Source organism: Prunus avium, chromosome 7 (assembly GCF_965620075.1).
Source record: "Prunus avium chromosome 7, drPruAviu1.hap1.1, whole genome shotgun sequence".
NCBI classification, from domain to species: domain Eukaryota; kingdom Viridiplantae; phylum Streptophyta; class Magnoliopsida; order Rosales; family Rosaceae; genus Prunus; species Prunus avium.
Genome location: NC_142290.1, coordinates 19,120,008 through 19,136,160, shown reverse-complemented (window position 1 = coordinate 19,136,160; position 16,153 = coordinate 19,120,008). Strand labels below are relative to the sequence as shown.

At 35.5% G+C, this 16,153-nt stretch overlaps 1 protein-coding gene across 4 annotated transcripts; it reads left to right on the top strand.

The window, feature by feature from the left end:
• Positions 1–1,559: 1,559 nt before the first annotated feature.
• UBP5 (ubiquitin-specific protease 5) lies at positions 1,560–14,304 on the top strand. Of its 4 annotated transcripts, XM_021944425.2 has the most exons (15): positions 1,560–1,843; positions 2,393–2,553; positions 2,834–3,088; positions 3,756–3,900; positions 4,034–4,093; positions 4,216–4,311; positions 6,164–6,218; positions 6,303–6,577; positions 7,765–7,905; positions 7,985–8,155; positions 11,207–11,464; positions 11,556–11,701; positions 12,125–12,703; positions 13,557–13,830; positions 13,914–14,304. In XM_021944425.2, the coding sequence occupies exons 2-15, from the start codon at positions 2,414–2,416 to the stop codon at positions 14,049–14,051; spliced, it is 2,733 nt and encodes a 910-aa protein (XP_021800117.1). In that variant the 5' UTR covers positions 1,560–1,843; positions 2,393–2,413; the 3' UTR covers positions 14,052–14,304. The 4 variants fall into 4 exon arrangements, with proteins under 4 accessions (XP_021800117.1, XP_021800116.1, XP_021800115.1 ...); XM_021944424.2 differs by having other exon boundaries at positions 2,403–2,553; positions 6,164–6,577; XM_021944423.2 differs by having other exon boundaries at positions 2,390–2,553; positions 6,164–6,577.
• The last annotated feature ends 1,849 nt before the right edge of the window (positions 14,305–16,153 follow it).

Below are 16,153 nucleotides of genomic sequence, written 5' to 3'. Positions count from 1 at the left end.
CAACTGAAGCCAATTTATATTTTTTCAAACACAACAACTACAGAGAAAGAGTATTCTTATCCAGAAAATCAAAGTCCTAAAATCCTAAACAAATAAGTGAATGTTATATAACATGCAAATCTTAATATGAAAGAGAGAGAGGGAATTTGAGAGAAACGTACTGATTTAGACGTTCAGATGACTTTGGATGGTAGGGAAATAGAAAGACTAGATGAGGGAAGTTCTGCGACAACAAAAGAGGAAGTGAAAGAGAAAGAGTAGATCAAGAAGTTTCTGCGATAAGAGAAGAGGAATACACAAATTTATGTCTGGTAGGTGCAAGGATTAAAATATCGGCCGTGCAGATAATATCGGGCCTCCAATTTACGGATATTTCGGGGGATATATCGTTATTGTTTTAGGTATCGGTAAAAAATTAACAAAAATGATAGATATAGGCATTGAAACACATAATTTTGGTGTAAAACTTTCATAGATGTTATTTACATTATTAATTAATGTATAGAACAAATAGAACTCAAAATTTACTAATAATAAGATATACATATGATGAAATATAAGTGGTATGTAACGCGCGTTAATGAAAAGTTTGAAAATAAAATGTTGATTAGAATGAATAAACCATGCATAAATCCATAGTTTGTTTAAACATTGGATTACAATTTAGATAAGTGTCCATCTACCTAAATGAATAGCTCCTATGAGGTTGAAACAATGAGGAACAACTTTGTAAGCCATGTTTGAACATGGTGCACATACGTCTCTCTTGAGCTCCCTAATGTCCTCCCATATATGGGATAGTTAGGATTAACCAAACTAATAGGTCCATAATCTGTTTCATCATCTTAAGCTCCATAACTAGTTCCACTATAATCAGACATGACATAACCATAGCCATCATAAGATTCATTTGAGTTAGTACTAGGTTTAGTTCCTATGCTCATAGATCCAAAACTGATCGCCATGTCCTCTTTAGATGGATTGGAGGTATGTGGGTAGTGGACTGTGCATGGTTTCTTCATATTAATAAATTATAGGGTTCTAGGCAAGAATTAGCTATTTTTCAGTTCTAATTTGTTTCAATTGCCTTCAAAACTTCTGAATTTTTTTTGGGTTTTGTTATGGGTATCGGGAAATATCGGGGATATCGCACTTATCGGGGATATATCGTCGATATCGGGGAAGATATAGCCTTACCCCCCAGTATCGATGTCGACAGCTGAAAATATCGATATATCGGCCAATATATCGGTGTATCGGCCGATATTTCAATCCTTGGGTAGGTGAAATTTTTGGTGTTATGATTTGGGTTCATTCATAAATTAATTAAGAAGAAAGGCGCGACTGTAAGGAAGAACAAAGATATGTTTTTTTTCGAAAGAGACGTGACTTGACACATGGGCTAAGGGGAAACTGCAGCCCACCCGTTTGCACCGTAAGATTGCTTTTTCTCCTAAACAATTCAGATGCATTTCAACGGCTGCAATTGATTCTTGGTTCTCATTCTCACCTGATCCGAGCGCAAATTCACATACAATTATTGAATCTGCTCTGCCCAAATTTAAGGCCCTTATTTGAAATCCTCGGCCCATCGTGACCTCTCGGGCCATCTGGACGCGAGCCCTCTCTTCGTCTTCTCAGCGTGAAACTCCATCGCTCTCTATTCCGTCGGCCTCTCTCTCCAGCTCTCTCTTCCGCTCTCTCGCTCACTTCGGCTATCTCTCTTTTTCCTGCTCACCGCCTCTCCCTCCTCTTCGCGCTCTCCCTCCTACTTGCTCTCACTTACATCTACAACGTGGTAGCTCTCTTGGATCGAGGAGGTGGTCGCTCTCTGTCAGCTCAGGTAGCAGTTCTCCCTCCTTTTTCTCTATTTAATATTAGCTTGGTAAATTTGATGAATTTGTTTAAATTTGCATTTTGGGTTTGATTAAGATGGTGGGTTGAGTATGAAGTTGAACTTTCATTCAAGTGGGAAATTCTGGATTTGGTTTTATTGATATGGCTGAAATTTGCATTACACATTTACCATGAGAAGCAAAACAAAAAAGGCTGGGATCTCTTAAAACCATGTTTAGATTTAGCTTCTTCAAATGATCAATGCAACTTTTGATAAAAAAAAAAATAAAATAAAAATCATTGCAACTTCCTTGAGCAGAGTTTGGTTTCTGATCAATCAGTGTGGTGCAATAGTCTAGTGGAAGTCCAGTCGTGCCATTTTGATCTTAGCCTACTGTATTTATATCTTAGAGTGGAACTCATGAGTTTTCAAATATATTCTGGGGTTCTACAACCTTGATTTAGAACCTGAAAATGCCATTTAATATGATGCAACTGGAGAGCATATATAAAAAAAAACAAGAAAACCTTTGTAATTTTGTAATTTGGACAGCAGTACCATTCAGGTCGGTGAGGTATGGCGGCAGTGTCTATGCGTAGCAGGAGCAGAAGTATGGAGCTTTCGCCAGAGGAAGAAAGGATTTTGATAAGAGACATTGCTTTGGCTGCTGAAGCTAATTCCAAAGAGGGTGACATCTTCTACTTGCTTACTCAGAGGTTTGAACTTTGTGTCTTGTTTGTCTAAACATAATATTATTTTTCCTTAATAGCATGCTGCATTTGATTATTACTTTTTTTAAATTATCAGAAATTTGTTCTTCTTTGTGAAATGTTCATGTTTCAGTGTTTTTTAAATTGGTTTTTGTTAAAAGAAAAATCTTGGTTTGCTGCAAAAGGGGCTGTAAATTCATATGTTCTAATGAATGCTTTTGTTTTATGGGCTCATCTTGAATATGAAAATTGCTTCTAATGTCTTTTTAATTGGTTCCCAATATAGATGGTGGCAACATTGGATTGATTATGTGAACCAGGACCAACCCAATAACCCAAATGATGTATCCTTTGTGTCAGAGCATTATGATTCGGCTGGTTCCAGTACCTTGAAGAGGCCTGCTGGTATTGATAATTCTGACTTAATATATGATGCAGCATCAGCGGATACCAATTCGGGCATTGACATACATGATACTTTACTAGAAGGCCGTGATTATGTGTTGCTGCCACAAGAAGTTTGGAACCAATTGCATACATGGTGTGGAAATGTCATGCCTTTCTTTGTTATCCCTACCACTCTGGAAATTCGTATTCACATAGATGTTATTGTACACACACACACACACACACACACACACATATATATATCTATGTAAATGTAATGTGTTCAGATGTGGGAAATATTACTAGACTTCTGGTTGATGTCATTTTGTTTACTAGGAAATGATGAGAAAGGTATTGCATCATGCCTTATATAAGCAAACTCAGAAGTAATACTGAGACACCACTAATTGAATTGAATGAATTGTATTCTAGAGATTTGTTTCTTTCCTTTTTTTTTATTGTTGCAATGCAAACAGTTGATTGAGAAAAGTGAACATTTTCTGAATAAACCAGCCTTCTGTAAAATCCCTTTAGATTTGCATCAGTGACTGTACAGCATATACATACTTTGGATTGGAAGGAATAATGAAGACTGTACTTTCTCTCCTTACTCTTAAATGATTACCCTTGTGAACTGAAGTCAAGTTTCTTCTCTGTGTTTTCGACCTGTTGGATTTATCAATTTCTAAGTGTGGTTGGAGGATAATGTTTAGTCTAGAGTATTCCCTTCAAAAATAAAATAAAATTTAGGTGTAGACTACATGTGCTGTATTCCTGCAACATGAAGTGTAAATAGAATTAATAGTGTTTGCTGGTTATAGGTATGGTGGTGGTCCAACATTGCCAAGGAAAGTGATTAGTTCAGGTCTTTCTCAGACGGAGATGGCAGTAGAAGTGTACCCTCTGCGTCTTCAATTACTTGTGATGCCAAAAGGTGACCGCTCTATTATAAGAATAAGCAAGAAGGTAAAATAGGCAGGTCTTGATATACCACTTTCTTCAGTGGCAATTGTGCCTCTTTAGTAAGGTCTTACTAAGTATATGCTGATTTATTTATTTATTTATTTTGTTAACCTGAAGATTGAAATATTTTGGGCAGGAAACCATTGCAGAACTTCACAGAAGTGCTTGTGATATCTTTGATCTTAGCATGGAACAAGTAAAAGTTTCCTATGACTCTGCTACTACTGCATCTAGTTTCAGTGTCTTTATTTTAAATCTTTTATTCAGCAGCTCATTTACTCCAGCTATTTTGTTACTTAAGAGTTTCCTCACCTGAAGGTATGCATTTGGGATTACTATGGCCGCCGGAAACATGCACTGATGAACGACATGGATAAAACACTTGATGATGCCAATATACAGATGGATCAGGATGTGAGTCTTAGTTTGTTCCACCACTTTATTAGAACCACCGTGCAAAATTCTGCTTAAGCATAGGGCTTCATAATTTTCATATGATGGTACATAGGACCTTTCGTACGTTCACGTTCTGATTTAAGGCTACAGTTCCATAAAGATGTTTCTTCATCTTGGAATCTCGAACATATTACTCCTTTTGCATGATATCATCGGAAGATTCCTATATTCATAAATAGGTTATGGGTGTTTAAGTTTGAGTTGAAGTTTGCTTCAAAGCATCAAGTATGGATATATTGCTTTTGTGTTGCTGTGCACCAGAAACAGAATGTTTAATATTATTATTTACCATGTTGGTTTACAAAAGCATCTGTTTTGTTTGCACACTTTTTCTTTAAGAGGTATGTTGCCAGATCATGAGCCTCTGTATTTAGGATTGGTGCATTGATGTGCATTTTGACAAATCTTGACCATTCGATTAATCTGATGGAATTAAATCAGTACATGTAAGATTAGAATAAAACTCTCCGTTTTCACCTTACCACAATTCCATCTCTCTGCCTGTCTCTTTTCCCTTCCCTCAAGTCATCTTTCCACCTCTTCCGTAAAATCACAAAAAACTTTACACAGCTGTGTGGTTTGATAGTATCCAAATATCTACTATCTTTTATCCTAAAAGTATAACAGGATCCATAATATGTATGGATGGATGAGGGCGTCAAAGGCCTACTCTGGAAGTCTATAATTTTTTTTAATTCTTGGGTTGATGACATTAGTGAATCCTACTAATTCTGTCTTCCTCTCAGATTCAATTGAAGGACACGACACCCATGTTCTTTTCTTCCTTTATTTTTTTTAAATTTAAATTTAAATTTTTATGAAGAACACCCATTTCCATAACAACCACTCTAATCTTTCTTAAGAAGAAGGCAAATGGGATATTGTTTATGGGAATCAAATTCTAAATTTGGATACTTATGAAACAGCGGCTGTAGCTATTTGACTACTTGACATTTTGGAGAATAGAGGGGAAGACTACTAGATAGAAGGGAGAAGAGACTGTCATTGGAATTGGTTAGGGCTAAGGTGCAAAAAGAGAGTTTTATTCTTATCTGACGTGTACTGATTAATTCCATTAGGCTCCATTTGGGTGGAAGTGGGCTCCATTTGGATGGAAGTGGGTTTCATTTGGATGGAAGTATTTGAAAGAAATGATTGGATTCGACAACAAAGCTAAATTTGCTAAAGAAAAATTAGAAAACATTGGATTGTATGTATGTGAAATAACTTGATGTAATACATTTGAAATGAATTTGAAATGACTATATGCATCAAGTCATTTGAAATCCATTTGTTTTCTTTAGTTCCTTCTTATTCAAATCTTGGCATACATGGACTGTAGTAGTCAAAATAAACAGTTTAATGTTATAATGTCATCTAAATTCTTAGATTTGAAATCACCCCATCCAAATGGCCCTTAGCTTAATTGAATGGTAAAGATTCATTTAATTGCACATAAATGCACGATGCTAAATGCAGAAGCTCATGATCTGTGTTGTTCCAGTTAGAGAGTAAGATGTGTAGCTTCCTATGAAGTTAATAATTTCTTTCAGTCTATCATTTTTAGTTAATGATGCATTGCTACACAAAACTTGATGAGTTTAACATCTTGGTAAAAGTCATAGAGAGTAAAATGTGTAGCTTGGCCCCATGTCTAAATGCTGGAAAGCTTCCATACTGCAAGTGCTTATTACTCTACAGCTTTCTTTCTTCTTCTTCTTCTTCTTCTTCTTCTTCTTCTTCTTCTTCTGTTTTTGTCTTTTTCCCCCCTAATTTCATGTTGGTTTTGTTTTGTGATCAATTAAAACAGATTCTGGTGGAGGTGCTTAACCCTGTCAATGGTACCACATTGGGCAGATCCACAAGTTCTGTTCGCTACAATGGATCTTTAGAGAAGGAAGGTGCCTCTGTTCTTGTAGAGCCTTCTAAGTCAAGCTTGTCGATTGCAGGAGGTTTATCTGCAACCAAGGGCGCATCAAGAAGCTACAGCGTGGAGCTCATACAAAGTCAAGGCCTAATTGCTAGAGAATTGGATACTCCATATGGGACAATTGGTGTTAGTACTAGGGGGTCGTCTTGTGGCTTGACAGGGTTGCAGAACCTTGGGAATACTTGTTTTATGAATAGTGCTATACAGTGCCTTGTTCATACTCCGGAGTTTGCTAGATATTTTCGGGAAGACTATCATCAGGAGATAAACTGGCAAAATCCTCTGGGCATGGTTGTAAGTTTCTAATATAGTATATTTGCATGGTTACTTTTTATCTGAGTATCCTGAAACCTATAATTTTGTTGTTATAAAAGACAGCCAAATTTTGTGAATCAGTTTTTAAAATATAATATCCTTTTTTTTTTTTCCTAGTGTTGTCTTCTAAGTGGCTTTGTTGCTGCCATTTGCTAAACTCAAAAAGTTTATTTTATGAAGCATCCAATATCTAGCTGTATGTGACACTTGCACAAAATTATTGAGGTCAGACATAATTTCTGCTCCTTATTCTCCTTTTTGTTGAGCATTTTAGGATTTTCTAGATTGAGAAAAATTCAATAAGCACATGAATGATGAGTCGCTATTAGGATATCTTGAATATATGGTACATATTGTGAGAATTTTTATTAGCTTATGTCGTTCATGACTTGTGTAGTTATGGAAACACACAATTGATTTTAATATTTCCAGTTATCCTCTAGTTGACTTAGCCACAAGTTTTTTTTGGGTGCCTCTTGTGGATATGTTGTTGACAGTTATATTTTTGTCCACTTTATTTTGATAACCTGGTTTTGTTTCTCATGAATAGAAAACTAGCTTAGCTAGCTACCTTGCATCATGCTTGTGGTGATTGAATACTCAGCTAAACTCAACAAAGGCAGCCACAAGATTCCTTGTTTTGCATGTATCTATAGATATACATATTCCTAAATGTAGAAAGCGCTTCTCGAGAGGGAATCCTTTTTTTTCTTAACAAACGTGCAAAAATAATGTGTTCAATAACATGTCAATACTCATCAATGCATATTACATTTTTAGGTGTTTTAGTCTTGGATTGTTTAATCGCGTAAATGTTAGGTTTTAAGTATGACTTAAACAATTAAACCTGTCAATAGATGGGATCAAAGTTGAAAAAATTGAGCATAAGTGACATGCCTATGAATGCTAGTACTGAGAGCTTTATGAATGCTAGTAGTGAGACCTCCATGATTGCTTTTATGTTCAGTCAAACATATTTTCAAGGAGTACCTTGACTCTTCTTGAGGGTATTGCTGTAGATATCTTGTTAAAATTAGCATGTTGATTGAAATCCAAGCAAGCGATTTGAAGGATGTACTGAGATGGTGTTGATGTTTCTGTGTTTTCAAAATTTTACTGATTTGCTTTTTTGGCTGAATTATTTCACTGAATTGGTCAAAATGTAGGGTGAGCTAGCTCTAGCATTTGGTGAGTTACTTCGGAAGCTATGGGCACCTGGACGAACACCGGTTGCTCCTCGACCTTTTAAAACAAAACTTGCTCGTTTTGCACCTCAGTTTAGTGGTTACAATCAGCACGATTCTCAGGTTTGGTACTTAACACTATGTTTTCAGCAGCGTGCACACATGCAATTTGGATGAACTTAAAAGCTAATTGTTGTATCAGGAGCTTTTGGCATTTTTGCTAGATGGTCTTCATGAAGATCTGAATCGTGTGAAACACAAACCATATATAAAGTCTAGAGATGCTGATGGCCGGCCTGATGAAGACGTAGCTGATGAGTATTGGGCAAACCACATTGCTCGCAATGATTCTATAATTGTTGATGTCTGCCAAGTGAGTATGTCATTGAAAAAATTATATGTCAAAAAATTGTTGGTTAATGTTGCTCATTGTAAAAGTGCTTAACTTGTATGTAAACTTGCAAAAGTGCTGCCATTGTTACACTGCTGCTTCAAGTATTTTTTATTGTTATTCTTTGTTTGAATTTGAAGTTGATTCTGCTTGTTATCTTTTCTTCCTTTATGCTTTTTCAATCAAAGACGTACTAGATAATGCTAGATAGGGTTTGCAAGACACAACGCTTGTAAAATAGTGTCAATCTTTGCCATGATGTGGTATATTTGTAAAGAAAGAGATATGCCTTTGGTTGTGCTGGGTATCTCTCCATATGGTGGATGTGGATACCTGGATTCTTGCAATACCTGGTGTGTTGCAACTTCAAGTGCTGTTTTCTGTACACTGTTGGGATTTGGTGCTAGATGTCTATCTTGCTTCCTACTTGTATTTTGCTTGCAATTCTTTTTCCCTTGATTGTACAGTTTTCTTCTTATTGAACAAGTATCTTCTATACTTGGAAAGTTGAAGATTACATTATGAGGTTTTGTTAAATGATGCGTGCCCTCCCCACAACGTAGGTAGGTGATGCATACCTCCCTTGCTACCATTGTCATTGAACAATGTTATTAATGTATTAAAAGTATATTATTATCCAACATGTGGATAAAGCTTGGTGGTCAACCTTAATTTTATTTGATATGAAAATGTTCTTTCAAGGTGAGGAACTTACCCTTTTGTTCTTTCTTACACTCCTGATGCAGGAGCATCTACGAAGCTCTCTAAGATTACTTAGGCCCGTGACTCAATTGGGCTAGGGTTCCATTTACTTTAAATTATTAGTTACTTCTTTCGTTTTCCTATTCTTACTAGGATTTGGTTTAATTTCCTGTTTAGGTTTTTAATTTCCTATGTCAATTAGGTTTTCTGTATTCTAGTATAATTAGGCTAGTTAGAGACTCTTGTATTGAGTTTTTGTTGATGAATATAATTTCAGACTTTAGTCTTTAGAGTTTCTATTGGGATTTTGCCCTAGAACTCAATTATCTTCGTTCCAACTTCGATTCTACTGTTTTATCCTTCTATTCTCTGTATTTTGGGTGTGTTTGGGTTGCTGGACAATAGCTTATAGCCGCTGCCCTGCATCAACTCCTCATCACCTTACGGATCTCCTAAGAACAACTGCTACTCCTGCACCTTGCACCACTGCCCCAATCTTCTGTCAACCCCACCCTTGTACCACCTACATTAACTCAATTGTATGGTCCATCTAATCCTTCCACATATGTTCTCTCTCTTTTCTGTCCAGTTTCGTCACAATTCCTTCACCTGCAGTAAAGAAACCCAATGCTAATCTATTCCAAAAGCAGAGACATATTTTAATATTATCCTTGACAAGGGGAAGATCAAAGCCAATGGCTTTTGTAGCCATACAAAACAAGAAACACAATTGGCATAACCTTTATGGGCATTGGTTTTAAAGGTTGTCGCTATATTGGGTAAGTTAGTACTGCTCTGAGTCTCTGACAGTTTTGCTGGATTTATGTTTTCAGTCTAAGGAACTTCTGGTTTGAGCAATGTGGAGGTTTAGTGGTACTTATATGTCATGGAGATTTGGTTAGTTTTGCACCTTTATCGTTGGATGCTCAAGCGAGGCTCGTTTACTAATGTTTTGTCATTTGAACCTCTCATCTCCAGCTATTGGAGTGGTTTTGTCAAACTTTAAACATGTTTTTCTTTTTAAATAGATTTTTGAGGCTGGCTTATGAAATTTTAGGTTTTTCGAAGTTTTAAGACAATCTTGTAGGTTTGGGGTATTTGGATTCTTATCTGGTTTATATCTTAAGGTAATTGATTAGAGCTTTTATGTGCATTTGGGAAATTAGTATCTTGGGGACTCAAGTGATGGATTTGTATTGGAGCTTGGGTGGGTCTGGAATCCGAAGAAATTTAGCATGATATCAAGAGTGGTGGAGGTAGCTTCAAGATGAGTTGCTGTAGAGTGTCTTTTGATCCGAAAAAAAAGGCAGAGACAAAAGACAGGGATGTGGTAGAGTGCAAATTGATGACCAGTGACAGCTCCTTAACTTCTGGAGGTTAGCATCACATCTGAAAAGTTCAAATGTGGGGCCTGTTATTTGAACACTTCGATAGGAAAGCGTGTGCTGTTTAAGCAAACCACAGGGAAGTTTATGTTATTGTCTGAGTTAGACAGAAACATAGAAGTTATTTTTATTTTTTGTTAAATACCCCTTGAATTTTCCTCTTTAAAGTTCTAAGTTGTTGTCTGTTGACATACCAATTGTTTTGATTTGCTGCCACGAGTCACATGCAACACTTAGTTAACGTTAGGTGACACTTCCAGGATGACATACAATCCTAAGGTTTTTGCTCATAACCTTCTGAGGCTCGTCAACCTCAAAATCTCATCATGAGTAAACCTCAAACCAGTATATGGCAACTTGCCACTCATTTGGCTTAGCTGGTGCCTAAGTTTAAATATGTTGGTTGTAAATCTAGGTTTGTACTTTGTAAGTGTTTCCTTATCCCTTGTATGATTCTTCTCCTAGTGGGATAATTCTATGGCCTATTTGTTCTGACAATTCTATTCATGGAATAAGCAAATGATGGTTTTTGACTTTTCTTTGAATTTATTTTTTTGATTACGTTATATGATGCATCAATTATAAGCTTCCTGATTTTGTATCTCATTTATCAAAATAAAATCCTATTTTTACTGTTTAATGCTATGAAGGTCAGTGAGTCATGGCTTGGCATTTTCAAATCTAGATATGTTTTTACTGAATCTGGATCCTAATCGAAATGCTTATCCTGGTAGTTTGTATAAATGACATTTTTGGCTGTGCTTATAAGGACTAAGAAAATATTGTTTGATAAGTGCTAACAAGATTGTCTTTATATGTCAGCTCAGCATAAATCCCCTAATTAAACGCTCCTACAGAATGTGTTTTTAAAACTTCATTACTTCAATCCATATATACAAGTACAAAATAGTTTTTACTCACGGTTATGATGTTTCCTGTTTTACAGGGCCAGTATAAGTCAACTTTGGTTTGTCCCATTTGCAATAAAGTCTCTGTTACTTTTGATCCTTTTATGTACCTTTCGTTGCCACTCCAGTCCACCACCACTAGAACAATGACAGTAACAGTTTTTACTTCCGATGGAAGTGCATTGCCATCTGCTTGTACTGTCACAGTCCCTAAACAGGGACGTTGCAGGGACTTGATCCAGATGCTTAGTAATGCTAGTTCTGTAAAGCACAGTGAGAAGCTTTTGCTTGTGGAGGTCTGTAGCATTTACATTTGGAATCTGATGCTTCTGTTCTTCTTTCAGAATGTGTATGGTTGGTTGAACTTATTCAATTTGTGGTTCACAGATACAACACCATATGATTCAGAGATTTTTAGAAGACCCATTAATATCATTATCTACCATCAAAGATGACGACCATCTTGCTGCTTTTAAGGTTCCAAAGTTGGCAAACACAAAATATCTTCAATTGATACACCGCCGTCGAGAGCAGTATGTATACTTTGATCTTGGCCTTATAGTCTGCACTGTGCTTAGAAAGGCTGTCACCCACTCACCCCAAGTTTGATTCCCGTGTTTTCCTTGTTTGATTAGTCCCTGATCTTAAACATTTTGCGCTTAACTAATTTAGCCATTTTTATATGTATCCTGAAAAAAGGCTGGTTGTTTAGTTAAGACTGCAAAAATGTCGTTTTCCAAGAGCAGTTTGTCACATTTTCCTAATCAGAACAGCATGTAAAATGATTAATGTGGTGTTGACTTGTCTTTCTCATTTTGAATCATAAACAACAAAATTGATGTGGTGTTGATTTGTCTTTCACTCTGAACTATAAACAACTGCACTTGTTTTTCTGGAGTTATCTGGTAGATTGATCATTTTATAGCTTCTTCTACTAACTTTTAATTGTCTCCTAGAGGAAATAGTGATTCGCAGATCACATCAGGATGGAAACCCTATGGAACACCTCTTGTCTTGCCAATCTCATGTGACGATGAAATTATTGGAGGCAACATACTGATGATGGTTCATAAAATGCTCTCTCCAATGCTTAGAACTAAAAGTTTGGAGCATACTAAGATATCTGGTCTAAGCTCTGCAACAGAAGGATCAGACCCCTCTCTTGATTTGTGTTCCGGCGGAGCATGTACTGATTCTGTTGTATCAAATTCAGCAAATAAGGATATCACTAGTTCTAAACCAGTGTCTTCTCTAGAATTGCCTCTTCAGTTGGTCGGTGAAAATAATACATGCACTGATCTATGGGTGGGGGTAGAGAAAGCCATCAGGCTGGCCTCATCATCAACATCAATACTAATATATGTTGATTGGTCACAGAAGTTTTTAGAAAAGTATGACACCCATTATCTGGAAAACTTGCCAGAAGTTTTTAAGTATGGACCTGTAACAAAGAAAGCCCGCACTGAACCTCTCTCGTTGTACACCTGCCTTGAAGCTTTTCTAAGGGAAGAACCACTAGTACCTGAAGATATGTGGTTAGTCTCTCTCTCTCTCTCTCTGTTCAAAGTCACACAAATGATAATATAGAATTATAGGTAACTACATAAGGCTTCAGGTGTGTGCGGGATCCAATGCCTTTTTTATATTAATTAGGTGTAGAATCGTTTAGGGCTTAGCTCTCGCCTAGAGGGTTTATTATTTTTTCGGTGTTGAATTGCCATTTAGGGCTTAGCTCCTGGGTTTTGTGCACCCAAAACCCTAGAGCTAAGACCTAAACGGACGCATTTTATTCACATTTAATGTGCCCTTTGAACATCAAGAGGTGCTATTTGGATGGAGCAGTATCCAGGAGTGTGGTATCCTGCTTAACAAGCAGATTAATGATAACTATATATCCATGCATCACTATATCCATGATGGATTAGAAGGAAATTTATGGTTTTCTGCATTGTGGGATGAACCAAATAGTTTTATTTTTCAAATGGTTTGGCAGTGTCAATTTCACCTTTGGTCCCCAAGAACTTTTGTGAGAATTCCACCTTTGTTGCTACAGAAGATGGTGCGAGTATTTTCTTTTGGAATTTGAGTGCAATTGTTACATGATTGCAAATGCCTTACAATTGTTACTTTACAGATGAACGAGTTGTTAAAACTTATACTTAGGGAGCCAGATTTTTGAGCTTTATGAAGCAACTTTAGAATGAAGCATTTTTAAATTTCTAGTATAAAATAGTTCTGTGGTTGTAGTCTAGCAAAGTATCTAAACTGTCAAAATATTATGCTGGTATCTGATAAAGAGTCATCTGTCTAGTTATTTCCTTTTGTTGAAAGAGGAAACATTGCCATTCATCTACGAAATATGACCTATTAATAAAATATACGGTGAAGGTACTGTCCCCAGTGCAAGGAGCGAAGGCAAGCAAGTAAAAAGCTTGATCTATGGAGGCTTCCAGAAGTGTTAGTCATCCATCTAAAGAGGTTCTCGTACAGTAGGTCGATGAAGCATAAACTGGAAACCTTTGTTGACTTTCCGATTCATGACTTTGATCTAACAAATTATGTAGCTAGCAAGAAAAATGCTCGACGTCAACTTTACGAACTCTATGCCTTGACCAACCACATTGGCGGAATGGGTAGCGGGCACTACACTGCACATATCAAGGTGAGTATCTGAAAGGATTTCTTTGGTTGAAATATCAGCTGCATTTGGTATAAGTCTTCTTATCGACTGTCATTGTTGTACAGCTTCTAGATGAGAACAGGTGGTATAGTTTTGATGATAGTTGTGTATCGCCCATAAATGAAGAAGAGGTGAAGTCAGGAGCTGCATATGTACTCTTTTATCGGCGTGTTATGACTGAAGATGCCGATGCTAGCTGCTAAAAATGTGGTCCAATCCTGTGCAGGTGAGGTGACGACAATGTTTAATCACAAAACTAGCCTCTCTAGGGCATGTATATTTCTTGCAAACCCTCGGTTTGTAATAGAAACAAGCTAAAGCCAAGCTCGGTTTGTTTAAGAGACAAGTCAAGCTGGGGCTTAGGCATGTTCGTCTCTTAAAGCTAGTGTTCTTAGCAGTGTCATGTCTCTATTTTTTTAAAATTTTATGTTGAAAATGTATTTGTTTACTATAAAATATCCATGTCCTTGTTGCTATTTGTTAATTACTATCATAGTAAAATATCCATGTCCTTGTTGCTATTCGAAGAAAATATCATTTTTTTGAGCTGGCAATATTTTGGCGAAATACTATCTAGTTATTGTGATAATTTCGATATTATAGTTTTGAATTCTGACCTTGATATTTTCCTTCATTATGTTGATTTATTTATTAAATACATCGCTATAATTTCGATAATATCGTGAAATAAATATAAACATGTCAAAAATTATTTAAGAAAATCCATCGCGTGCTTGCAAGGCCTGGGATTTGAACCGTTGTCAACATGGTAAAAATTATCTTTAAACTATTTTCAAGTACTTGAGTTAAAAACATATGCTTCTTTTTTAACTTTTTAATTTTTTTTTGGGTCCTTTATTCATTTTTTAAGACTAGGAAAGATGGACTATAAGGTTCTTTGGACATGCAGGGCTCGTTTATTACACAGGATTGTCTTGGCATGAATTATATTTAGGGACTGTCTGGGCTTAGCTTGGCTTGGCTTGGTTTAAGTTGGATAATACTTATCCTGCATTTGGTTTATGCTTGGATTAGGACTAGATTTTTTTATTTTTTCAAAACTATATATATATATATATTTATTTATTTACATTTATATTATAATATATAATATATATATATGGGTATGTTATAATAATAATATACATGTATATACATGTATGTATATAGGTGTGTATATTTATATTATAATACATACATGGGTATAATATATATACACATGTATATATATGTGTATATATATGTATATATATATATATATTACATATACACACGTATGCTATTATTATAATATTAATATGTATGTGTATATGGGTATATTATAATAATAATATACGTGTATATATGTATATGTATGTTATATATATTATATATGTATATATGTGCATATATATATATATATATTTATTTATCTATGTGTATGTATATATATACATATATTATATATGTATATATACGTGTATATATATACATTATAGTATATGTGTATGTAAGTATAATATAATATAATATAATATAATAATAATAAAAAATGTTATTAGTATTACAATATAATATATGCATTTTATACATTGGTGAGCATGGGACTAGCTAATCCTCCTTTTTCACATGGGTTTAATAGTCCCCTCATAAGGAGGTTTTTGGTGGGCCTGGTATTAGCAATCTCATTTAAGACTAAGATTAGATAAAACAAACATGGTACTAAATTTAGTCCAAGCCAAGCTTGTGTAACAAACGACCCCCGTAAGGTATTAATTATCGATTTTCGACAATTTTAAATAAAAAATTAATATAAGGAAGTGTGATATCATTGAAAAAAGGAAAAATTCAACTTAGACCCCTGAAGTTTGTCATAATTATAGTCAGAAATTATAGGTTTCATTTAGGGAGCTTTAGTTTTCACACACAATATAGTTTACTATTTAGGTAAATAGGAATTCAATTTCAGCTAATTAGGATGATGCCAAAAGCCAAAATATAGTACTTGCTTTTACCATAATATAATTAAAGAACATTAAAATTACAACATATCCCATTATGCCATTAAATTCAAATTTCAATATTTAGTTTCAAATTTACAAAACATGCCATTATCCCATTCGCGTGAGTATTCGTCTTCACCTCAAGAAACCACCTTCCACATTTTCACACTATTCCCAAAAACTCAGACGATGATCGTTCATGGTAAACCACGATCAACGACGACCACGAACGATCGAAGCCGATTCTTTCTCTTGAAAAAAAACTTTAAGAAAATCAACGCTCTAACACAAATTTCCCTTCGATTTTAGGGTTTTAGGATTCT

What these genes read in the sequence shown, in the direction of transcription:
- UBP5 (XM_021944424.2), top strand. Translation starts at nt 2,414, where the DNA reads ATGGCGGCAGTGTCTATGCGTAGCAGGAGCAGAAGTATGGAGCTTTCG. An exon ending in AAAATCCTCTGGGCATGGTT is followed by an intron (nt 6,578 to 7,764) that starts GTAAGTTTCTAA and finishes GTCAAAATGTAG; the next exon opens with GGTGAGCTAGCTCTAGCATT. An exon ending in CTAGTACCTGAAGATATGTG is followed by an intron (nt 12,704 to 13,556) that starts GTTAGTCTCTCT and finishes TATACGGTGAAG; the next exon opens with GTACTGTCCCCAGTGCAAGG.